This window comes from Plectropomus leopardus, chromosome 21, assembly GCF_008729295.1.
Source record: "Plectropomus leopardus isolate mb chromosome 21, YSFRI_Pleo_2.0, whole genome shotgun sequence".
NCBI classification, from domain to species: Eukaryota; Metazoa; Chordata; class Actinopteri; order Perciformes; family Serranidae; genus Plectropomus; species Plectropomus leopardus.
Window position 1 is genome coordinate 18,526,174 of NC_056483.1, and position 25,895 is coordinate 18,552,068.

A 25,895-nucleotide genomic window follows, 5' to 3' on the forward strand; every position below is an offset into this window, starting at 1 on the left:
TGCCAATGAACACGATCACTTTATTGTGTAAAAGAGTGCAAAGACACAGCTTGTTCATTGATATCGTTGTTGACAATATACAGAAGTGATATTAGTTGTTGTGACATCACATCGGTGCTTTGAGACACTATTCATCTCAACCTAACCACCTGTACCCAGGCACTTTAAGTTTTCATACAAAAATAGGCTATTATCTTCACAGAGTAAATGTCTATACTTCTGTTCAGTCTGTACATCCAGTGTGCACATTATCAGCTTTTATGACCTGATGTATATGTAAATACTTAAGACTAGGATTCAGTCTACTAGATTCAACTTTCATGTTTAGATTAATGTACCTCAGAGCTACAGACCCACTATAAACCACATCACCTCTTGCTTTTCTTCCTTTTTTAGTGTAGAAGCCCTACACTTACCACTACCTTGGCAAAAGTAGCCAGTGATACTTATGTTTGGGCATCAGAGTGTCAGGAAGCTCTAGCAGCTCATCTGGCACTGCTTTTGTCAGGCAAGTCAGTTACTACTACAACCACAAGTTTAAAGTGACTGAACATAGAGCCCGATCCAGGTTTTAGTTACATGCGGTGGATGTTGTTGTGATCCATGAACTGCTTGAGGTTCTGCAGGTTGTCCCACCACTGGAAGAGGAAGGTCTCTGCGATGAGGCTGAACCAGGGTGTGATCTCCAGTTCTTTGCGCTTGGCTTTCTCCAACATCTCCTTCAGCTCCTCCTTGCTGACGTAGCAGTGGCTTTTGATCTCATTGGGGTCTGGACTCAACTCCACGTCCTTCAGAGAAACGTAAGATTTTTATTAAATATGAAGCTGACAGAAAAAATTCAGGCACACAGGGAAATCCATTCCTAAAAACACACTGGAATAGGTGTCTGGCATCCTTAAGGTAAAACTTTGAACTGAATTTGAAGATGTGTGCCATATGCATGACTGTTCTTATTAATGTTCATTTTCTGATATATAATTTTTTGGGGTTATTGTATCAGTAACAGTCGGGCTGAAAATTACATTGATACTCTATCGCAGTAGAGTCTGCTAATTTTCCGATGGTCAATATAACCCATTCACCAGAGTAAACGCTAACATTGTATGTTTCTGCAAACCATGGATATGTAACATTTGTACATTAGCAGATAAAATGAAACTTTACATTTCAACAACGTTGTGGGTAACATTTGGGCACAAAAACCACTTGGTTATGGTTCGGAAAAGATCATATTTTGGCTTAAAATACCCACTTTTGGGGGCACAGGACCTCTCGAAAAGTCAACCTGCTTTATCAGTTGAGATAAAAGTACCATGCAACAGCACATGTGATAAAGTATGCAGTAATGTTTGGGACTGACTGAGTGACATCAGGTGTTGGCTGTAGCTAAACGTCTCTTTCTGCTCTCAGAGTAAATTAAGTGGCAGGAGTTTTGCTTATAAGTGAGTCATAAGACAGACATTCACAAGAGTAGGATACACATTATCCCCATTGTGTGCCTCTCACATTATCATTATATTGAAGTCACAGAGTAAAAGCAGCTTTAATTCGCACTTTTTATCCTTACAGTGGCTCAGTACTTGTGTGTGAAAAGGATGAAGCCACAGAGAATTATCACCTGTCTCTGCAGCTCCTCTCAGCTCTGTGGGGCATTTTAGCATATTTTAATGCATGGTTTTGGATTTTTTAACTTCACTTTTACTGCTTGTATCAGCATCAGTCAACCTGTCAGTACCTGCCAAGCACCAAACGGCAACAACAGGCTGGTGAGCATAGCGGAGGCTGATGCTTAGTTCTGTGACTAATATGTAGTGATAAAACGTAAAAAGCACAGACAGGGGTCAGAAACACACATATCATATCCTAATGTAACATATCCTAATGTAACTCCACTCCATCTGACATTACAGTGCTACCTTCTGCATGAAGAGGATGTAGTCAATCTCATGTTCTCCCCACACGCCGTCTGACTGCGCCTTGTAGTGGATCCTTGTCAGGTACGTCATTTCATCTGGTGTCACCTGAGGAGCAACACGAAAGGAGAGATCAGATACAATGAGAGATTCTTGTGATGCATTAAAACACACACGCACACACACACACTGTACCTGTTCCATGGGGATACCCAGTTCAGCTTTAAGTCTCCTCTGAGCAGCTCTCCTCACTCCTATCGCCTCCTTCTCCTCCAGCTCACTGTCAGTGTGTAAAGGGTGGCTGCAGCATGTGTTTGTGAAGCAGCCTGGGTTGCACATACACACATGGTTAAACACATTGCCAATGCCTCCTGCTGGTGTTTAGTTCTCAGTTGTTTTGCTAAATGTAACACTGTGAACACCTGTGGACCATCGGAGTATTTGGGATAGTTGAGAAAACTTGAGCAAATTAGCTAGATTTCTTTCAAAAACTTGAGAGGAAGTTACAAGTTAAAAGAGAATTATCACAAATTTAGCAAAGAAAGAAAAGAAAAATGTAAAAGAAAATCAGTTATCACTGACCTGGAAAAGTGATTTTGGCATCAGACCTCTGTTGTAAGAGCAGCTTCTCTTCACTGTTGAAGATGAACACGCTGAAGGCTCTGTGTAATAAACCTGGTAAAACACAATTTATCTTAAGTACAAATGTGAGATAAAAAGGGGCATTAGTGGTAGACGCGTGTGCAGTTTGATATGGCAGAAGGGTACCTTTGTCGATGTTGGAGTTGAGGTGGCAGTTTTTCTTGGTGTCCGCACCGATCTTGTGGTCGTTCTCGTCGATGAGGATGCACATCTCGGACAGCAGCTGCACCTGCTTCTCGTCCAGGTGATCTGTGGTTATCTCAGGCATTCTGATTGACTGTAGGTGTCTCACCTCACTGTGTGCAAGAGAAAAAGAGCAGGCAGAAAACATTTAATAATTTAGTGCATATTTACATAAGAACCGGAGTTATTAAGGTTAATTATGATGATCCAACCACGGAAGGTATTGTTTGACAAGGTTTTTCTGGAGATTTTGAGTTTGTAAAGGATGGAGAGCAAAGTTCACCTCCTGAGGAAGACTTTGAGTTATGATTGAAAGCTCCAGAAAAAGCTAGTATGTGGACGTTACATTCTTTCCAAGTTCAAGAATGAACTTTCACATTCAAGTAGGGAGTAGATTTCACAAAGTAACACACAAACAAAAAAGTGAAATGTCTTTCATGGTGGATTGTGCTTCCCCTGGACATATTTCTTTAAATGAATGAATACTCAAGGTTCAACAGGTTGCACAACTAAATGCAAGTTGTATTCCCTGTGCTGCACAAAAAACAACTATATTTTATGGTTGAGAAATAGTATATTAAGTTATAACTAAATGCTTGTAACAAGTTCCCAGTGGACATTAACAGGTCTTCAGATTGCAGGTTTTCATATTTATGTACAATAATATAGAAACAAAAAGGAGCACGTTGTTCTCTTTGATAACCTGGGATGTGGTGTTTGTTCATTGAAATAATTATGTTGCACTACAGTTTAACCCTTTGAAATCTAAGCAAATTGCTTTGGTTTCTTTTAAAAACATGTGAAGAATGCAAAGAGCAACTTAAGAAGAAATACCCCCCCCCCCCCCCCCCCAAAAAAAAAGAAAAGAAAATAACAACAAAATTAGCTTAAAAAAAGAGAGAGAAAGAAGGTAAAAAAAAAAACCCCCAAAAACAAGCAAACATAAAAATAACCTGGAAAGGGTGCTTAAAAATTATAATTATTAATGTTGCATAATTTTAAATATTTAAGTATGTTAATTATAAATATAGTTTTCCCTAGTTTTATTGTTTTTCCCTAGGTTTAAAAAATAAAACAATAAATCTATTAATTTCTCGCAATTTGTGAAACACTTCTTAACAAGCAGCTCATTTCCTTTTCCCACATGTTCTTGAAAGAAATCGCACCAATTTACTCAGAGTTCAAAGGTCTAAATCCGTGTGAAAGGTGTCTGAGACCAGTGCAAGAAAAGTGACGTCGCTCCAGGTTTCAAAGGGTTAAATGTTAGCTGCAATAAAGTATTCCAGCTGATGCCAAAACACGTGTTATATAACCTTAACCAAAAAGTTTATGAAATGCGCATGTTGTATTAATATTGCAGCAAATGCAGCTTTCTTTGGTAAATGTAACTGGTGCCGAATTAAAGAGAATCTCATCAGCCTTTGAGTTAGTATTCTGAAAGTGTGTATCTCAACTAGTATGCAAAGCGAGATGAAGTTCAAGACATTTTTAAATAGAAATTGACTTGACTTTCTTTCCTTATCGCGCAAAGAGACGGGTTTCACTAGAGCTCAGCTATCTATAGCACACACAGACATTTCCAGGCTTAGGATGAATAGGCTTATCTCTGGCTGCTGTCTAACCTCAAAGTATCACTTGAAGCTGTTTCAGGGACCTACAGATTGCCAGCTTACCTGGAGAAAGCCCTGCAGCAGGACGCGGTGGGTCTGCAGATGGATGTGTGTCGCGGTGCGGCAGCTCTGACGGCGACAGGTACGTTTGATTTCAGCACAGCAGCCCCCTCGCAGGACACTATACGGAGCACCGCCCACACGGCCCGCACCATCGCCTGACCAAAACAGAAAACCAATCACAAGGTCTGAGGCTGTGGACGGCGGTAAAAACTGGGGAGGAATTTACGCAGCCGGGATCGGAGGACACGCTGCTGATAATTATATAGATCAACATTAACATGGACGCCCCTAAAATGTGAGTTTTTCAAGTTTTATATAATATATGCTAACTCCTTTTGGTATCTTACGTGTATGCTTTACTGAACAGTTTTAGACTGTGACATTATTTATACACCATTTATTGTTTAGTGTAATTCACTGATCTATAAAATGGCATTTTTTGGCAGAGGTCCCCAGAGTCCTAAGCATCAGTGAAGCCTGAAGCATCACCTAGGGTTCCCACACATTGTCATGGACAAAAATTCCCCTTTATTTTATAGATGGTGTTATTTTGGCAATATTTAAAGAAACCATGCGTTTCAAATATGTGAGAGAAAAAAAATCACCCATTTAGAAAAACAAAAAAAAAAAGTTTTCTATAAAAATGGCAACACATTTAAGAAAAAGTAATTGCCAAAAAGGTTTTAAAAAGAAGAAAAAAACCCTAGAGTTTTTAATGGCAACATGCCTTCCAAACACAAAAAAAAAAACAATCAAGTAATTTTTTAAAGTCTTTTTTTTTCCAAAAAAAAAATCTCAATCACACACTCAAACACTCAAAGTCGGTATAAATGTGAAAATACTTTGTTGGGAAGGCTTACTGAGCAGACCTATCAGCCACAGACAAAGTGGTCCAAAGTGTAAGACAGGCTCCCTACAAAATGCTCCCTGCAAAACCATGGAACAGGTACAGAGTGTGTGCGTGTGTGCCCTTAACAGTGCTGGGCTTAGAAGCCAATTTTACTTTGTGGCCAAAAGTAAAATGACACTGTCCAGGTGTGTCAAGTGATTCCATGGGGCCCCAAAACACCTTTTCCACCTTTCCCCATAGACTTCATTGTGAAAAAGGTGCCTATAATCAGAGTATACTTTGTTTTTTTTTAGGTTTCACAACCCCCGTAAAATGACTTGTTACACAATTAGAATTTGATTCAATCGGCCCAACAACATCTTACAGTGTAAATAATTTTTATTCCTATTCAAGTTAACAGAGTGTGAAACCAGAAGTTTCATACTCATTCAGCCACTAGAAGTATAGTACTTTTGCATATCTGTGCTCAGGGGCCCATTGTGTGTTAATCCGCCCCTGTCCATTAAAAGTGAAAGTCCATCACTGAAATTATTTTTAGTGATTATTTTGTGTATAAAAAGCAAAAGCGCTCACAGCAGTAAAATGACCCCCGTGGGTGTTATACTAATAGATATTATAGAATAATATTATTAGCTATCACTGATGCTTTAACGTGAGAACATTGAGTGGAAAATAACAGGATTTTAATGTCCTGTCCTGCAAAATCCACTCCATGTTTTCCTCCAAACACTTACTGTCAACACGCCATCAGACCACTGCAGCCTGAGCACAGCCCGCACCACCTAGGCCTCTGACAACTCGACATAAGTATGAATTGTCTCCTACATACACAACCTACAGACAAACCGATAAACGTTAAACTACTTACACAACAACTTCCAGGTTTCGAGTAGACACAGCTCGTGTTTTTACCGGTGTTACGCTTGTTTACGCTGATATTTCAGAGCTGAACACTGTGCTCGAGCCACCTAGCATCTACTCCCTGCCTCTGCGACCACGGCTTCTCATTGGACGCCTTAACATCGGCGTGACAGCCCATTGGTTTAAAAATTGCAAACACAAACCACGTGATACGGAAGTCAGTGTACCACGAAATACGTGATGTGTCAAATTTGGGTGAAAAATCCCAAATACTTGACGGACTGTAGCGTGTCATTACCGTGTCAAAGCCATAAGTCGTCAGCATGTTGAGGATATGTAATTTTCAGGTTTACAGGGATATCGAGTTAGGGAGGTGTTAGCCCCTCCATGGTGTAGCTAGCTGCTGTGTGATGCATTAAATGCCGCAATGAGGATATGTGGCAGCTAGCATGCACTAGCGTGTAGCTAATTTTGTTTCTGACCTTCGTGTTTGCTAAAAATGAATGCAGCGCGGCAGAAACAGCGGTGAGAATCTTTGTGGTTTTTTTTTTACAAATGCGAATTATATCGGTGGCAAGTCATAAAAGTACCGTGGAGTACTAATATTGCAAGCGCGGTTTACCCTGTAAATTTGCTATGGTTAGCTGATGGTCATACCTGCAGTTAAATGCACGCGTGTTCTGGCGTTTGTTTTTCAGTTTCAGTCTTGCTCGTACCTGTGTGTCGTCAACGCCAAGCTAGCTTAATATGCTATATATATATTCCAGCTTGTTAAATGTAGCACGACGCCGAAACGACACCGTGAATTTGCACATTCTTCCTAGCATGTAAGGACCGTGAGAGTAAACTTCATCAAGATACTGTGGATTTAATGTCATACAGCCAACTTGCAGATGTAGGTATATGAAAGCAGATGACTTTAGGTGTGTCAGGCCTTGTAGGCTGCCAATAGTAAATTCGGGTGATAAACAGTTTACAAGGAACGCTTATGGGTGGGAGTCTGTAAAGTGAATGATCATATTTTGTTGGTTATTGTTTTTTTGATTTTTAATTTTAAAAAATGTCTTAAAGGTCCCATATTATTCTCATTTTCAGGTTCTACCAGAACATGGTTACATGTTCAAAAAGCAGCATTTTTGCTTGAATATAACTTTATTCACCCTCTGTCTGAAACACTCTGTCCTCATTTATTGTGTTTATGTATAGGTTTGAAAGGATTGGTAGCCTGTAGTTGTGAAATCACACATTGACAGAAATCCTGCTGGCTTGTTCAAAGGCCCGGTGTGAATATGGTCTGCGTGCATTTCTCTGTGGATAGAGCATTTTGATACGTTACAGTATTTATATAGCACCTAAACCTGCTTATATTAATTCATTTATTTTTTTTATATTTTTTTAACATGGGACCTTTAAGTAAATTTCTGCAAAGTATACATTTTGCTCATCTGCAAAGCAGCATTAACGCTTTGAAACCCAGAGTGACATCACTTTTCTTGTGCTGCTTTCAGATGTCTTTCACAGATATTAAAACCTTTGAACCCTGTGCAAATTGGTGTGATTCTTTTAAAAAAAATGAAATAAGCAACAAGGTAAGAAATGTTACACAAATTGTGAGAAGTTAGTAGATTTAGATGTAATTATTTTTAAAAGGCCAGGGGAAAATGGTCAGGGAGAAAAGTATAAAGCTATGGAAAAATATATTCCATAATATATAATTATCATAATTACATATTTGAAAATATCCCAGGTTGCTTGTTTGTTTGTGTGTGTGTCTTTTCCTCCAATTTTTTCTATTTCAAATTTTTTAATCTAATTTTCAGGTAATTTGTTTGTACTTTTCACTAATTTATTGCTAATTTCAGGGTCATTTCTTCATTTGTTGCTCATTTTTTCCATTTTCTTTTTCAAATATAGAAATCAAGTCAATTTGCACTGGTTTAAAATGATTCAATTATTGAACTTCAGATTGGAGTTTGATATTATGTTCTTTTAGAGCATCAGGTGTCAGGGCAAGACTGCCCCAGCAGGCAACCTAAATCTGAATGTATCTGTTTGTATTAGTTTGGCTCTAAGCAGGGAAGGAAACCCTTTACCCTGAGCACTTCCTGCAATTACTGTGAACTTGAACTTCACTTCCTTTTTTACCTGCACACAGGTGGTGAAAACAGACCAACCTAATCCACCTACCAGCCAACTGTCGAGCCTGGCCTTTGTGTACCTGCTTCTCAGGTAGGAGTTGAGCAGGGGGCAGGGCCACCCGTGCAGTAGGAGGGATGCCTGTGGAGGGCGGAAGCAGTAGTGGCTCTGCTTCGGCTGCCCGTCACCCCAAGCAGAAGCGCAAGGCTCACAGCTTGTCTATCCGGCGCACCAACAGCACAGAGGAGAGGCCATCAGGCATCCAAAGAGGAGACATGCTGGAGGGACAGGTGAGATGCACAGACAACACTTTTTCTCTCTCTCACACCCACACACACATTTTGGCAAATATGCACCTTATAAGACATATAATGACACATTTCAAGACAAGTTTCTTGTGGATCTGAAAATCACACTTAATCATTCTTTTTTTTAAAAATAGCATTTTGATTGTTACATTGTTCGGTGTGAGTCTGTTTTTTTGTCAGTCATGAGAGTACAGTACAAGCCGGTTGAGCAGCATTGCTTTTTTTTTTATTGTATCTGGTGTTGCAACATCCCCAGCTCCATGCTACAGTGTTTTCATGAGATGCAGTTTCTTCCCCCAGGGAATGTGTTGGTGTTTTTATTTGGTAGCTACAGGATCTTACTTTGGATGAAACTTGCTTTAGTCAAAGTGTCTTTGTCATCGTTCTCTAAACTTTAATGAACTGTCTGGTGTTGATGTGCCCGCTGGTTACTCATTTCTTTTAGTAAAAACAAAGGGATCCACTGTGACTTTTTAAGCGCGCTGGTGCCATAAAGTTAGTGATTAACTGTCTCTTAACAGGTTATTTAAAGTAGAGCTACAATTGATTTATTTCCACCAGAAAGGGAAGACTGTCACTGAAGCCTTTGAATGAACAGACATTTCCTGATACAAACCAGTTGTGGCAAACTGACGTTGTTACGGAGATATTAAAAGCTGTTTTTGTTTGATCAAGAACATCCTGGTTGTTAACTTTTGGGAGTTGGCTGGAGAGTGACCCTATTTAGAGTCATCTTTTAGATAAGTTGAACAAAGGGTTTATTAGAGAGTAAAGTGTTTTAGATGGTATCACTGTGTGTTCTCAAACTGGTGGGATGAAAGACAAAAAGTTTTCCGTGCCTTTTTCATGATCCAGATTTTGGATGAATGTATTCAGTCTGAAATAATGCCATGCTTTGTCATCGTGCTTTGGCAATGGAAGTCCTTTAGCATTTACTTTCTGTGCTTGACAATGTCCTTGAATTATCAGCCACTCAAACTGGAGCTCAGCTTGCACTGGCCTGTTGTCTCATCAAGTTTTAATATGGGCCGCTTGTCCAGGTCTGATTAGTCTTTTCACCAAGCCTTTTTGTCCAATGCCAAAACATGCTGGCTCTGTTTATGTACCAAGTCTACCCCCTGCAACACACACACACACACACACACACACACAGTTTCATAAACCCATATATAACACACAGGATGCATTTTCTCCTCCGCTTTCAATGCTGTCATTATTAGCCAGAGTACGTTGCAGGTTTTAGTGCCACAACTAAGCAGCTTTAAATTCATAAGGGCTGCCTGTTGTTTGCTAATTGACCTTTTTTTTTTTTTTTAACAAAGTGTGTTGACATGGGATGCAGACAGAACGGCCTGGCAGTTAACGTTGCTGTGGCAAACAGTTGGTTTTTGAACGTGTGCCAGAAGAAAGAGTGACAGTCAAGTATTTGGTTTCCTCGTCTTTCAGATGGCTAGAGAAAGCAGCAGCTCTTAAGGCGAGCTGTCAAACGCAGCCTTTTGAATCCTTTGTTTTCATGGCAGCTTTTCACGTCTCTTTTAATGCTAGTCTGAGGTAGACTGTTGGTCACCTGATAAACACGGTACTTCTAGGAGTTCACCATGGAGGTAAGTCAGCTGAAATGAGTTGGAGCCTTGGCTGTTGTGTAGGTAGTATTGTTTAGTTAGTATAATTGTTTGTAGGTTGTAGGTGTGTCGTCTATAATGTGGCTGAGTTTTCTTCACAAATGCAGTTGGATGCTGATGAAATCAGGTAAACATACGGTCTGTGTTTGATTATTGTGGGTTGCTCTCGATTTGAAGTGGTGTATATTTAATGAGTCACCCAAACTTCTGTGTGATTAGCGATAATATATGAGACAGATGTTTGTTACTGTGAAATTGTATTTGTGCCCGTCAGCTGCGTTAATCTTTGAACATATTAATTTGTGAACATATTTTGAAAGGTCTTGAATTTCCGAACTGTACGTATCACATTAAAAGTAAAAGAGAATACAACAGCGGAAAGGAATCAGGAGAGAATAAAAGTGTTGCCTCCTGTTCCCTGCTTCCCCCTGAGTGGTTCTTAATTCTTATGCCTATGTGCCGGCTTTCACCATGACCAGAGGCATAATGTTTTTGGGTTTTCTGTCTGTCTCATTCTCGTGGAAGCAATATCCCAAGAATACCTAAAGGAATTTGTTATTGTTGGATTTCAAATTTGTTATCTGATTCTCATGAATGTGATATCTACAGAATGCCTTGAGAGAATTTTTTCAAATTTGGCACAAAAATGAAATGTTCTGAGTTTGGTGGTCAAGGGTCACTGAGACCTTGTGTCTGTCTCATTTTGTTAATGCAATATCTCAAGAAGGTTATGAGGGAATTTCCTACAAATTTGCACAAACTTCCACTTGGACTCAAGAATGCACTGATTAGAATTTAGTGGTCAAAGGTCAAAGGTTAAGGTCACTGTTACCTCACTAAACATGTTTTTGTCCGTAACTCAGGAATTTGTACACTAATTACAACACTTCATAGAAATGTCTACTAGGATGAAATGGTGAAGTGATGACATTTTCTATCCAAAAGTCAGCTACACTGTGACATCATAATGTTTTTGCAGAAACACTTCTCTGGCCATTACTCAACATCATAATATTGAATAGATGACACTAAGCATTAGTTAGTATTATTAAAGCATTGTTTTTCTTTTCTGTCCATCTGTCCAGGACTCCAAGCTGCCCCTCTCCTTACGGAACAATCTTCTCGACCTTTTTGGCCAGATTGAGCGCGAGTTTGAAAATCTCTACATTGAAAACCTTGAATGTGAGTACCTGATATAAAGAATCTAACAAATATATGTAGATTGCATTTTTTGGGCACATACCTAACTGTGTTGATTCTCAGGTATTGATTAACTAACCAAATGATTTCAGGGTGCAGGTGTTTGTATACTGATGCCCTGTCGCTGTGCTAACATTACAGTACGGAGGGAAATTGACTCTCTGAATGAGCGTCTGACCGGAGATGGGCAGACTATTGAGGGAGGCGACCCCACTAAGGGAGCTCTGAAAACAAAAGGTACAGTGTTTAATTCACAATCCACTGCAGGTCTGGTACACTATGCATTAATTGTCAGCTACTGTTTGTAAACGCAACATTAAAACTTCGCCCCTCCATCCTACACTGCTTGTATGTTCACTGCGAGCTACTACTGAAGGAATGTTACACGTTTCGTAATGAAAAAGCCGATAATTAAGCAAGCTAACAAAGCTAATTTGGTTCCTACCTGATGAAACAGTTGAAATGTATCTTTATGACATAACTTTGTTGTTCAAATATAAACATGAAAAATGTAACATCATCAGAGCAGTCCTCAGGCTGTTGAGATAGTTGGGCGGCACGGTAGCCCGTTGCTGAGTACCTACTTTGTTTTGCTGCTTAACTCAAGTGTGGGTTTTGCTGCCTCCATTTAGTTCATGTGTGATAAGATAGCCATCAGCTGGGCTTGGTAAGGTTGATGTGTTTGTGAGTAATGAATGACTTGTCATTATGGAAATTTCAGTGCGAGTGTGCTGTTTTGATCATGATCCACGCGCTCAAAGCTGTGTCAACCAGGAAACACAGAGTTAAACTGTTACACACTGTTGAACAGAAAACAGGCCAGCTGGAGCCCTCAGTGGCTCCCCTGGTAGAGCGGGCGCCCCATGTACAAACGCTATTGTCTTGCTGTCCTATTAAATAAAGGCAAAAAAGCAAAAAAAGGGAACAGGCTCTGCATCACTCTTTATCTCCATCCTCTCCTTCAACGCACGCCAGTGAAAGTGAAAGCCAACCTCAGATTCACTGTTATTTTGGAACAAGCTCTGCCTGCTTGGCGTTCTGCCTTGCTATATTTTCCATTATTCAGCACTGTGTCCACATTTGTGGTAGCTTCCTCTTAGATGTGTGCAACTACCTGATTTCTACCTTTTTATAGTCCCATCCTCAACTGCACGCTGTTATTGACTTGCAGTTACATTTTCATAAATGTCCCGAGCATGGTAAATTAAGAAAAGAAGGAAGAAGAAAAGAATTTTAAATACAGGCAGAGGGCAGTCTCTGCAGATAGACTGCAAGACATTTCTAGTGGGTGATGAGTGATGATTGAGAGTGATTACTTTCATATGATTCTATACTTTGTGTTAAAGCTAACTCCATACTTACTCTGTTTTCTCTTTGGTTTCATTATTTGTGCTTTTTTGGCGGTGTCTGTGATTTTCTTAGCTTCCTATTGCATACATGCTGCTTATAGGCACCTGGTCGCTAGACATGCTTCTGCTTCTTTGGAAATTCAAGTGGAAAATAGCCATAGTGGCTCAATTTAAAGTGAATAAAAGCCTCTATGTGATGAAAACTCAGTTTAATAACCTTCTACCCCCTTTCTATTTTTACTTGTAAGATTTCATATCAACAGGTATCTTAATTTTAATTGCCGCATATTTAAAAGCACACATTAAATTGAATACTGTGCAGAAAAAATATGACAAGATACATAATAAATGCAACCTGTGTCAAAATGTGATAAATTTGACAAATATTACAAACCGACTCATGCTAACAAAAGAAGAACCTTGAGGGAGGGACCTTGTTTTTAACAGTGTTTCAGTCTGGTAGATTGACATGAAGCCAAACCTGAAATTAGGCTGACCAGGAGGGGCGAGCTTCCACAGTAACCTTAGTCATATATATGTAAACCTCCCCGTCACACACATTTCCTGAAATTAATCCTGGTTTGAGGAAGTTAACCTGGTTCAACACATAGTCCTATTCTATGAAACCACCCTCTTGTGTGGTGTGCGTAATTAAAACCATAGCACTTTATTCATTGCACGTTATTTTAGTGCAGTAGTGAAACCAAGCACTGGGTTTGTCATTCGGTAAAGAATTAAATTCATTCTTCTTTGTCTTTCCATCCCACAGCCAGCCACAGCACCAGTCAACTGTCACAGAAGCTGAAGACGACCTACAAAGCCTCAACCAGCAAGGTACCTGACTCCAGTTATTTAAGCCTTTTCTAAAGAGCTCATAAGATTTGTCATCTGTGTAATTAGTTATATCTGCGGGGGTAATGGTTACAGACTGTCAAAAGCCCCTTTGTGGCTGAGTGAGTGGGGAGAAAGAAGTCTTTGTCTTCTCCTATGTAAAGAGTGGGTAAACAGATCAATTTGTGACCAAAAATCATTACTGTTAAATTCTTTTGATTTTGAAGTGCTGATGCATAACGATTTTTGGAGGTTAAGTTAAGGAAACTTGATATTAAGCATATCATTAAATGACATCTCCCTTGACTTCTTCTTTTTTAATCTCTTGCCAATGTAGAGCTTGTACACTCTTCACGGCAAAATAAGTGGACCTCGCAACTTCAGTGTGGCCACATGGGAGTTGTGGGGAGGAGATTCATGGGTAACTTCCTGAATGCTCTGTTTGTCACTAAGCATTGTGAGGGACAGCTGTGGGCTGAGTCTGTTTTTAACTACAGTCTGACCTTGACTCCTCTTCTCTTCTCTGCTCTGCACCCTGTCGGAGGTCATTTGGGTGAATGGCTGCATTTGTAAAAACAAAAAACAAACAAATATACTTTCACAGTTCCATAAACAAACACACTGTATTTTTGGATGTGACATGTTGATATCTTATGCATTACACTAAATATTCACCAACAGAGTAAAAGAGTAGAACCTTAATTATGTCATTGACCACTTTAATCTCTTTGCATCAGCAAAAAAATATGACGGTCCGCTTTCAAAATGCCAAAACAAATTTTGTGAACTTACAATTTGAAAAAAAATATCATAAGACAAGTTTATCAGGAGTCAGAATGGTCCTGTTTAGAGATACTGGCCTTAAACTGAGTAACATCCAGTAAATATTTGTCGTCAAACAGCATTTTGAGGAATAGTTCTGCAATTTGCAAAATGCACTCATTTGCTTTCTTGTGTGGAAGAACGAGAATATTGATACTGGTCTTATGTCTTTACGCAAAATAGGAAGCTAACTCCAGCAGTCACATACGTAGTTCAGCTTAACTCAAATACAGGAAACCCATTAAAGGTAAAAACAATTGTGTACCAGCACCTCTAAGCACAGTAATAGACACATTATGTCTAGCTTGTTGAAACCCTAAAAAACTGGAGTGTGCTAGGTTGTTTCTTAACCAGAACCAATAACTTGGAGTCTTGGCTGGTTGCCTGGAAGCTGCTTCCAGGCAAGAAATAGTCCATCGTGTAACTTTTGAACAACGGCGAAACACAGGCACAAAAGTGGTATTGATCTTTTTCCTTGATGCAGTGCTTTACAGTGCATATGCAAGTGAAAACAAAAGTGTGCTAATTTGAGAAATTTTGTTCCAAGAACATCTTACATTTCAAAAATCTAAAAAAAAAATCAAAAATAATCTCCTAGTAATGTCAATTGGCCCCAGTGTCTTATGCTTACTGTATGCATTCATGTTATTTCTTTAAAACGAAAAACGACCCCTAAATTATTTTAATGAGGGGCACTGGGGCTCCTGAAATGAATGCAAGTGTAGAGCCCTGCAATGGTTGAAGTACCATACAGTTTGTGCCCCGAGTAGGTACTTTGCAATCCGTTTCGTAGTTGCCAGCTGCAGCTCTCTTGCATAAAACTGGACCAATTTCAAAAATTGTTGTTCCCATTAGTCATTTTAACAAAAAAAGGGAAAAATTGGGTCCAGGTTGAAAAACACAGAACTTAGCCTTTAAAACAAAGAAACTGTCTGAATGCAGCCTAAGTCGGAGCTACATGAAGAGTGGGCCACGATCCTCTTCTAACTTAAAAATAGAAAAGAGGACACACAGGATCAAGGAAGGACTTCTTAGATTAACAGAACTAGCTGCTCTAAAATCTATAGCTAACCTATCAGCTACAAAACATGACCAACAACTAATTTTATTAAGACTGACGGTACTTTAAACTAATGATCTGCACTAACCATATCCTTGGTTTACTTCTGGGTTGACCTTGACTGGAATGGGCTATTTTGCTTGTTGCTCATTGTGTTTCAATGACAGGGAACAAACAAGATTGCATTGTACTGTAATGTGAATGTAAACACAGCAGACAGAATGAGAGCATCCATTAACACTGTCTCACATGAGGGAACCAGATGCTTCGCTGCTGTATCTAATGACTACCAATGATCTAAGCTTATTGCTGTGGTCAGCCGTCTGCTTGCAGCAGCATGCATGCTACAGGGTTGGTGACAATTGAAACTACAATTCACTCTTTAATATGTTCATCAAGAAGCCTGCAGTGACTAAAGGCCATGTGTAACCAGACCACTTCATATTTTTAGAGGTGCACCACTCATGCTTCCTTACACTGATACTTGAATTAACATTAGAGCGGTCTTGATATTTATACTCTAGTGACATACAGTTTGGTGCAAAGGGAAACTATAAACCCTTTGCAGTTGCAGAAACATCTTCTGCAATAAAAACACTGCTTGCTTACAGGGTATATACACTTGTATGGTTTTTGCAAACTACTATACAAGGGGCCTTTATCACAGACAGTTCATCTTAGTCTGGCCCCATGGAGAACCACAGTAATGAGTCCTAAAACCCAGAAATGAATTAGCATTTCAGCACCTCCGGCTCTGTCGTCTCAAAGTCAGTGTTTTTTTTAATGAGGTTTTGATTAGATGCCATTGGGGAAAAAAAACATAAACATTTGTTTGCCACAGAGCTATCTTCTTCAATGATCCAAAATCCAATGAAAATCCCTTAGGCCTTATGAGGAGGGAACCAGGGCGAAGCTAACTTCATAGTTGGCAAGTTCATAGTTCAAACACAGGGCTCAACATTTAGGATTGCCCAATTGCCCAGGGCAAATAAAATGCCATGTTGGGCTAATAAATCTAGCAACTCAAAAGTCAAAAAAAAAATTAATCACATTAATCACAGAGCTGATGATGGAAGTAGTCAAGGAGTGAGTCATTTCACTTCCTTCTTGTCTCTGTTTAAAGTTGCACATATGCAATACTGATGTGGTACTTGCAAAAAAATGGTCGTGGGTGAATACGAATCTTATGAGTTGAAGTATAAGTGAGCTTTTCAGTTATCGTGGAAACAGGAGTTCAGTTGGCGTTGGAGCAGTGGTCCTCGACCAAGGTTAGTGTCGGAACCCCGCGGGTTCTTTTAAGGAGTATCAGGGGTTCCCCAGAAAAACAACTAAAAGACTAAGAATTCTGGTCTTAATCAAATCTAACAACCAAAGTCTTGTTAGATGGAGGTCCCTTGTGTGGCCTCCCTGGTGTGTGGCCTAATGTGTGTCAGTTTAGATATCCTTGACAGAAAAAATCTTGACAACACTGCGTTAGAGGATGTGAGTAAAACTCCAACTATATATTGCACAGTTTACATGAAGTTTGAGATTTTTTTTTCTCCAACAAATGACATATCTCTGCAAGTAAACATTGATTTCCAGCAAGTAGATTTTCATCCACTTGTCAGTTCAGGCAGTTGAAAAAAATGTTAATGTTGAACCCTAAAACATAATGCTAAGGCTATAAATAAGAGGAAGAATTCTTATACAGGCCTTTTGAAATATGTTCAGCATTTTCAGTTATCCGGAGTGAATATGGACCCAAAAATCACCAAATTGTCACTATGGAATGCACATGAATTAACCTTAAATTAGAATTTTTTGTGTCATGATGAACAAACTAGTATGGATAAATAATAAATGTAAAAGTGTTAAAACTGAAAAAAAGGCTTTTCCTGCTTCCCAAATGGAAAAGAAAGGTACAGTTATGCAGAAACAGCTAACGAAAAGAAATGACTGGCTGATGCTGCCGAAATGCTGCATTCATAATGAACTGAGCCCAATTAACTGTGCACAGTTAATGTGCAGCTATAATTGCCATTCATTAGTCTGTGGTAAACCATCTCTCTGTCTATTTCAAATCATGAGAGGACACACAATTGCATAAAAATGTTTCTTCTATCTCTGACATAATTACCATAGAAAGTAAAGATAATTCTGCTTATCTATACAGATGTCTCTATTGCTTTTTATTGCCTCACACTTAACTGTAAAATTACTGCACGACAGGATCCTTTAGAAATTATAATTTAATTTTTTGGGAGAGCTTTCAAACTGTCGACGGGTTTTGATTTCATCAACTGACGTTAACCTTCTCTGAAGCCACTGTTCAACCACTGTTCCTTATCTGTGAAGCGTGTAAAAATGAAAAGCTAAAGTTACATTGTGTCTGTGGTTTGGTTATGTAGTCAGCTTTCAGTTATATTCCCACCATTTATTAAACATAAATTATAAACCAAACAGATACATTTGTTTCTGTAACTGTAATAAGACACGAGTGCATTTGAATTAAGGCGCTGGTATTTATATCAGCTCAATCTGTCAAAGTAATCCCACCAGTTCTGAAAACGTTGTATTGGTGCACCTGGAGTTACTCTACCTGGCCTCTAAATTAAACAACACTGTGTTTGGTTTGACTTTGGTTCAGCACCAGGATGAATGCTCACCCCTCTGTTTTTTTCTCGTCTCCATCATGTCCACCTCTCCCCCCTCCCTGCTCAGATTGTGTCCAGCTTTAAAGCCACCACAGGGTCCCGGGCTTTGTGCCAGCTGCTCAAGGAGTACGTGGGCCACCGGGACGGCATCTGGGACCTCAGCATCACCCGCACTCAGCCAGTGGTCCTGGGCACCGCCTCCGCAGGTACATCAAGGCATTTCACTGACTGTTTGTATTAGAGCTGTAACGATTATTGGATTATTTGTATACTATACATGGTGCCTGCAGTTCCTTCAAAAATGTTAAACTGTCTTCCATCCAAATTCCATCCATCTTTTTTTTATTTTTGTGTCAAAGGTATTTAAGCGATTTTGCATGAAAGTCCACTACTCTGATGTTACAAATCCTTAAACCTCCCACTTTATAGTTGTACTTACCATTTGGCTAAATGTAGATTAAACTGACTTACTGTTATGACCATATTCCTGCACAGTACAACATATGCTCAACTTACCTTCAATTCTTGAATAAAAAATGAATTGTCCAAAAGTCTGCATTAAATTTGGTTAAAAGTTATTTTTTAAGGTCTTATATGGAATGAAATGTGAGTTAAACCTGTAAACACCATCACTGTAAGATTAGTTGCAAACAATAAATAATAACAATAATAATACTAGATGAATCAGTTTGAGTGCATTTTTAATTAAAAGCAAAAGTCAAAATTCTCTGATTCCAGCTTCTTACATATAACTCTTTTCTTTTTTTAAATTATATAGACCAAAAGAACAATACTGATTTATCGAGAAAATAATTAATAATTTAATCGGCAGTGATAATAATCATTAGTTGCAGCCTTAATTTAAATGTGTCAATCACTGTGGTGTGTTTGTTCTATACAAACCCTACATGAAACAATAACAAATAACCTGTCAAAACTGAAGGCACTGCATGCAAAATTTACATAATTTTATGATTGCTACATTAATAGTGACACCTTGGTGCAATTAGCAAAAATTAGAGCATATTTGAGATGATTGATGGCATATGTTGTCAGTGCTAATACAAATAAAATTATCCCAAAAATAAATAAATAAATCAAAAAGGTAATTCTGCAACTAATCTCAAATGCCTTTGGTGAACATGGTTTTTGTTTACCATAAAATTATGAATGTTTTCATTTTGTCCACCTCTGCTCTCTCTTAATAGATCATTCAGCTCTGCTGTGGAGTATAGAAACTGGCAAATGTCTGCTGAGGTATGCTGGCCATGCAGGATCAGGTAATAATAACTTACATAACTGTAATTGTCCTCAACCACGCAGACATTACAAATTGCAGGATGAGATTAGTCTGTACATTCAGCTGCACAGCTTAGTATATAAAGATTAAATGTTGTTAATATTTTCCATCAGTAGAAATTGAATAAAATCAAACTGGGAAAAAAAATGGTTGAATGACCTTTTATAAAATGGATATAACGAGAATTAATGCAGTAAGTTCTGTCATGTGTTATCTTTTTTCTTATTAAACTTTGTCTGGTCCATGCCTGAAACCCATGCCGCTGCTCACTGTTGGATAAAACAATGTGTCTGTCAACATTTGCTCACTTGATATTGTCCTAAAATAGGAAAAAGTGATCTCAAATATGTTTCATCATTGCTCTCTCACCCTCAGTCAACTCCATCAAGTTCCACCCCACAGAGCAGATGGCCCTCACAGGTGTGTATTTACATGCAATTGTTTAGTTAGATTTTCACGTGTCAACATGTTAATTCTCTTCATGATGATTTGACCGCCTCCCCCATGCCGCTGTTTTCTCTAGCAGTTAACTTAACTGTGGGTCTGAATGTGCTGATGTGCACTTATGTATCCACAGCCTCCGGGGACCAGACGGCTCACATCTGGCGCTACATGGTGCAGCTTCCTGCCCCCCAGCCACCACCAGATGTCAGTGTGAGTATCTGTTCTGTTTTCTAAAGGAACATCCTGGAGTTTTGAGGTGTACTTTTTGTCATTGGATTTATTTAATTCACCAAGTCAATGAATATGATAATAATTTATCGCACCAAAACTAAATCCTGGCTGTTATTTTAAAAAATCTTTATTACTGCTGGTGTCTGTATACATTGACTGAACCACTGTGCATCCTCCTTTGGACATCCATAAGGCTCCTTGTGATGACGACCAGGACTCGTCAGACAGAGAGGAAGGTGAAGTGGATGGTGAGGGCCCTTGTGAGGTCCCCACTGTCCGCGTTGCTACAGCAACGCTGAAGAGCCACCAGGGTGTTGTGATCGCAGCTGACTGGCTGGTGGGAGGCCGACAAGTAGTGACGGCATCTTGGGATCGTGCTGCTAATCTGTATGAAGTGGAGACATCTGAACTAGTTCACACACTCACAGGTATGCAGACTGCCTAACACATTATATCATAATTTATGTATTGTAGAATATATGGCACAATATGGTGTCTTCATCCTCTGGTACAGATGCCTTTGGAGTTTCTTTATTTTTTTATTTGAGTATTAGTGTATTGTTTATATATTTTACATTGATGATTTGTTCTGTTATTATGTTCTATCACTGTAATTTTGCACAGCAGGCATATGATTTTTTTGAACTATTTGTCACATCATGTTATTATATTATTGAATTAAATATGATCCTGTACTGCGTCCTGAAGTACGCATCACCATAATCAAATTAACACCAACAGAAAGCAAGTTAGTCTATTGTTTCATCTGACCCAAACTTTTAAAGTGCACATGTTTCAAGTTCCTGAAAAGACATGAAGAAGTTTTTTTCTTCTCTTTTCCAAGTGTAATGCCTACAGCACAACTGGCTGTTATTAACCTATATCTTCGTATGTTTTTTTTTCCTCTGAAATTTATACTCAAAAAAGCTTGTAAGAACACAATGATGAATCCTATTGTCTTCGCAAGTTGAAAGCACTTGCCAGCTTATCCCAATTAGCATAGGTACATGCCCAGCAAGTCCACATTAAAGGAGCAGAGCACCAGAATCCAAATGTTAAAAAAGAAAACCGCTAAACAAGGTGCCATATTTAGTAGTGTTGGTGGTGGATATAAAATAACACAAAAAAGATGCATGGTGTGTGATTACTCATTCAACCTTAAATCTGAGGCTCAAACAAATGCTGTCAAACAGAGGAGAGACGCTGACCACAGAGGGAGTGCAAGCTTGTCCTTGTCACTTTCTGCAAATAGATCTATATGGTCCTGGAAGATGTGTCTCCTGCTCAGAACAGACAGCAGGACAGCAGTAAACATGCTATTGTGCGTGTAGGCCTCAGGTGCTGAAGTAGGCCCTCAGCACCTGCCTATAAACCTACTTTTCAAGCCTATAAATAGCATATTTAACCACTAAATATGGGATGGCATGGTTCCAAATAATTATAACTGATGTGAATTGAAGTGGTAGTGTAGTGTTTATTTTAAAAGATGATTATAACTTATAAAATTAAATATATTGAAAAAGGAAAATAATTAAAATATTATTGTAATTTAAATTAATGATATGGGTTTTAAGAAGAAATTTCCTCTGAGGAATGGTTTGTGTTTGGGGCCCTGTTTTGCTGCTAAATGACTGAATCAAGAGTCCTAAACACATATATTTGCCTCTTTTTTTAATGAGTGACTGAGCTTAAATGATATTTGGGCTGCCCGTTCAGTCTATGGAGCAGTTGTGAACCAAATTGGCCGTAGTAAATTTTTTTTATTGTGACTAAATAAGGAAATACACAGACTCATGTGTAGGTGTGACTGACGTGCTCTTACTTTATTTTTTTTTATTGTTATTCTAATGTGCAAACCCAAAAGATTTATGAGTTTGTGTCTGTGTTTGCAGGACATGACCAGGAGCTAACCCACTGCTGTACTCACCCCACCCAGCGGCTGGTTGTCACCTCATCCAGAGACACCACCTTCAGACTGTGGGACTTCAGAGATCCGTCCATCCACTCTGTCAACGTCTTCCAGGGACACACTGAGTAAGTCTGTCTCCCTCTCTCAAACACACACAGAGTTAAACCCCGGTTGCGACATCATTAATTGATAGTGAAAGTTGCTGCAGTCTGTATTTTGCCCACCGGGCGGTGCTGTAACATCTCTCCAGTCAGTGAATCCCTCCAATACTTCATTTTTTCCTTTTTCCTTTTTTCCTTTTACAGTGCCACATTAATTTACAGACCCTGTTGCTCTAAGCCAAATCCTCCACTTGCCTCTCATTCATTACTGAGCACTTCTCCTCACTTCGACGGGTTGCTTCTCTTTCTCCCCGCTCTTTCTCTCCCTACCTCTTTCTCTCCCTCGCTCTCCTGTTCATTTATCTGTCCGTTCCTGCGTTAATCCCCCACTCTGTGTAATTTGGCACTTCGCTCGCTGTTAACACTCAATTGCAGACGCTCATTTCAAAACGATGACTGTCAGGCTTGTCTGTGGCTTTCAATGGCAGCGCTCTTTAAAAGGCGTAAGAAGAGTGTGTGTGTGTGTGTGTGTTTATGTGCATGTCTACATGTGTGTGCTGGTTGGCTGGTACTCTCTGGCAGCCTTTGATTGCGAGTGGGGGGATTACATAGAGCTCATTATGTACGACCCCAACATGTATAATTCCTGCAGATCCCACTCTAATTCTCTTCCATAGACAATTGTTATAATGAGATTAAGCACCAGTGTTTCACAGTTAACCACAGCCCTCCTCTTTTCCTTTCCTCCATTCTTCTTTCCTTCCCAAATGGCCATCGATGGTCTTTAAAGTAAATACTTCCCTACGTGTCCTTCTGTGGTGCCTTTAAATCGGCAAACTGAGTCTATAAACAGATAAAAAAAACTCTTTGCAGAAAGACTGAAAAAACTTTTAGAAGCTGTTTGCAGTTTAGCTGCAGTATTTAGAGTTAGAGTATTGCTTCCACTTAACACAAGTTTGAGTTAGGAGGTAATGAGTGACGAACTGAGGTGGCTTATTGTCCATTAGAAGACTTTACCATTAGGGCTGGAACTACCACCTATTTATTATTATCAGGTGGTCAACATAATATCATAAAAATGCACATCATACTATAATAACAGAGCCCCAAAGATATTGGATTTATTGCAGGGTTTCAGATTCAGAAAACTTGTCGTGACAGAAAATCGTCTTAGATGTGGCTCAACATGCAGTGCAAAACAAACTCGGACAAAAAACGTACAGCATGTGTTCCTAAAAGACAGACTAAATACCTTATACAAGTGATTTAGACAGAATTAAAAGTACAACTGCTACCTCTATTTATTTGTGGCAGCTCGTTTCTTTACATTTCTACAACACTGTGGTTATTGTGGTTAAGTTTAGGCACTGTTTGATTATATTTTGGCTTAAAATCCCCTATTTTGGGGGCATAATCCCATCTGAAAATGCTGGCCATGTCTCGCTAAAAAGAAACCAGTTTTGTTGTTTGTTATTCTCAAACATTGGTCTGCAGTAGTCTCCAGCATGGCAGCCATCTCACCTAGGTGTCACACCATCAACCGTCCCCTCCACCTCCTGATGACAAAGTCAGCTCATTTACCGTGTCAATTAAGAAGCGACAGGTCTGAGACGTGCAAACGTAATGTATCTGTGTTTTGTTTGAGCTCTAATGTATGAGAGGGAGAGGAAGATGAGGACAGAGGGTGAGTTGAATAGGGGAAAAAGAAATACTGTTTACAGTATTTGTGTGTTTTTGTTTGGGTTAAATCAGATAGATAAAGTTAACTCATCCCCCATGCTTTTTCACTCTCAAACTTGTGTTCATTTATTGTTCTAACCAACTCCTACAACAATAACAGATTGCTTTCTCCCTGCCATTACTCTTGCTAATTGTCCAAAATTTTCAATATGGTGTAATGATGTGGCATAAACGGCCCAACTCCACATCCCTCCTGTGGAAACGGCAGAGGAGGGGAGAGTGTGAATGGTTTAATAGGCAGCAGAGGTTCAGAGCTGGAGGGGAGACAGCCTCTCGTTTCCACAGTCTTCACTGGCAATTACAGCTAACGCTTCCTGACAGTGAACGGCGGCAGCTAAAAGTGCAGCATACACCCTCTATCCCACCACCCCGCCATAATTGCAGAGTAATGACAACTGCACGCGAGCTAACAAAACAGCCCTCAGCAAACGAGAAGTGACAGCGGACTTGCTCTACAAACGGAATGCCATGTCACGTTTGTCTCTCCTGCCATCGACGGCTTTCTGAGACATTTGATAGCGGTTGATAGAAATGCACATTTGTGTGTGAGCACACACGTGTGTGGTGGTGGTGGTGGGGTGTCTGTATGCAGATCTGACATCCTGTCTCTGGAGGATTACACCAGCACTTACCAGGTTCTCAGCGACTGTCAGTTTTGCTGCAGAACGCCAAAATAACAGCGCGCTCTAAAACCTCTTAGTCGTCTGTACCTGAATTGTTTCATTTAAATTTCACCTTTTAGGCATTTGGATTTCACTCTCACTCACTCACAACGAGCACATTGTGAAATTCCTTGAGATTTTCATACATTTATACTCGGCTTGAGCATGTAATAATAATGCACGTCTTCCAGAAATTTCACTGGGGTATACAGTACGTGAATGTGCTAACCCCTCCTCCAGAGCGGTATTTACTTTCAGCTTTTTTCGACTAATAAATACACAGTAGAAACCCACAAAGTGTTAAGAAAAGTAATATTCTCACACTATTTTTTTCTTTTTAACAGAAAAATACAGCTGTGCACCTTTTGAATTTAGCTTTCTCTCAGCCATGTATATTCAATTTGGGCCAATACATCCCCCCTAAAACAGCTGTTCCCCACTATTTTTGCGATTTGTTTTATTTATTTGTGTTCAAAGCCATCGTGTTATTTACATTTCATGAAATGAAACTGTATATGCGGTAACTTATCTTATGTGTGGACATTTAACTTATGACTAAGGGGAAATCTGGATCCCGTGGCTGGACCAGTTGGGAACCACTTATCTAAATCCTAGGCAATGAATGTTTAATACTGATGTAACCTCTCTGTTAGCTGCAAAATTTTAAAAGAAAAAATTAAAATCAGAGAGGCACAAGTCTCCTCCAGTCTTGCCTCATCTCTCAGGGTGTTCTTGAAATGATGGCGCAATTGTAGGAAAGAAATCTGACCTCTTGTGCACCACCTTTATGGAGCTAAGGGACGTTTGGGCTCCATGGTTAGGGATCCGTTGGCCTCACCTCAACTTCTCCAAATGTAGAGGTCACATGATTCCCTCTGTATGTCTCTCTCTCTCCCTTCCTAAGTCCCTAAGTCTCCAAATGCCGGGAGTCTTGACCTTGGCTGTCAGACACACCGCAGTGAGGCCATTAAGTAACACTGAATACTTCCCTCCCTTCTCACCACCCATTCCAAAAACGCTTTAACCTTAATCAACCTTTTAATCAATTACCTTGTCTGATTACGTTCCCCACACACCTCCCACCCAGCACACCTCCTATCTTCCCTTCTCTCTGTCTCGCTCCCGTATTCCCAGGTGGGCCGTACCTTGCAATGTCAGAAGGTGCCTGTAACGATACAGCACTTTCCCCGAGCCCCGGCCCCTCTAATAGGACAAAGTTTAGTCCCCTAATTAGCCCTTAATGCCACGTCAATTTGAATTAAGAGGGAAGGCAGTTTTAGAAAGAAAAACTGGATGTGGAGCTCCAGACAATGCTGGTGTGCAAGGGGACACTGCTCCCCGCTAATCTTAATCAAGAATCAGAGCTCTTTTTTTTTCCCAAGTTCCCTCCACGAATGAATGGTCACAAAAGGGAGAAAAGAA

At 39.6% G+C, this 25,895-nt stretch overlaps 2 protein-coding genes across 4 annotated transcripts in view; one reads left to right on the top strand and one right to left on the bottom strand.

Moving 5' to 3' along the window:
* On the bottom strand, positions 1–6,256 carry idi1 (isopentenyl-diphosphate delta isomerase 1). Its single transcript, XM_042510124.1, has 7 exons — positions 6,130–6,256; positions 4,412–4,566; positions 2,682–2,851; positions 2,496–2,588; positions 2,109–2,239; positions 1,917–2,021; positions 1–788 (listed from the first exon to the last, which is right to left on the bottom strand). The coding sequence occupies exons 2-7, from the start codon at positions 4,561–4,563 to the stop codon at positions 576–578; spliced, it is 864 nt and encodes a 287-aa protein (XP_042366058.1). The 5' UTR covers positions 4,564–4,566; positions 6,130–6,256; the 3' UTR covers positions 1–575.
* The window catches only part of LOC121960440 (WD repeat-containing protein 37-like), a 25,592-nt gene continuing 5,700 nt past the window's right edge, over positions 6,004–25,895 (top strand). Inside the window, exons 1-11 of one of the 3 annotated variants that reach the window (XM_042510123.1) lie at positions 6,004–6,068; positions 8,278–8,548; positions 11,274–11,370; positions 11,530–11,625; positions 13,507–13,571; positions 18,154–18,292; positions 19,295–19,366; positions 19,762–19,806; positions 19,964–20,040; positions 20,255–20,489; positions 21,954–22,095. In XM_042510123.1, the coding sequence (XP_042366057.1) occupies positions 8,396–8,548; positions 11,274–11,370; positions 11,530–11,625; positions 13,507–13,571; positions 18,154–18,292; positions 19,295–19,366; positions 19,762–19,806; positions 19,964–20,040; positions 20,255–20,489; positions 21,954–22,095 (1,121 nt within the window). In that variant the 5' untranslated portion in view covers positions 6,004–6,068; positions 8,278–8,395. Of the gene's footprint in view, positions 6,069–6,365; positions 6,648–6,708; positions 7,018–8,277; positions 8,549–11,273; positions 11,371–11,529; positions 11,626–13,506; positions 13,572–18,153; positions 18,293–19,294; positions 19,367–19,761; positions 19,807–19,963; positions 20,041–20,254; positions 20,490–21,953; positions 22,096–25,895 lie in introns of those variants that run through there. The other 2 variants (XM_042510121.1, XM_042510122.1) reach the window with 2 other exon arrangements.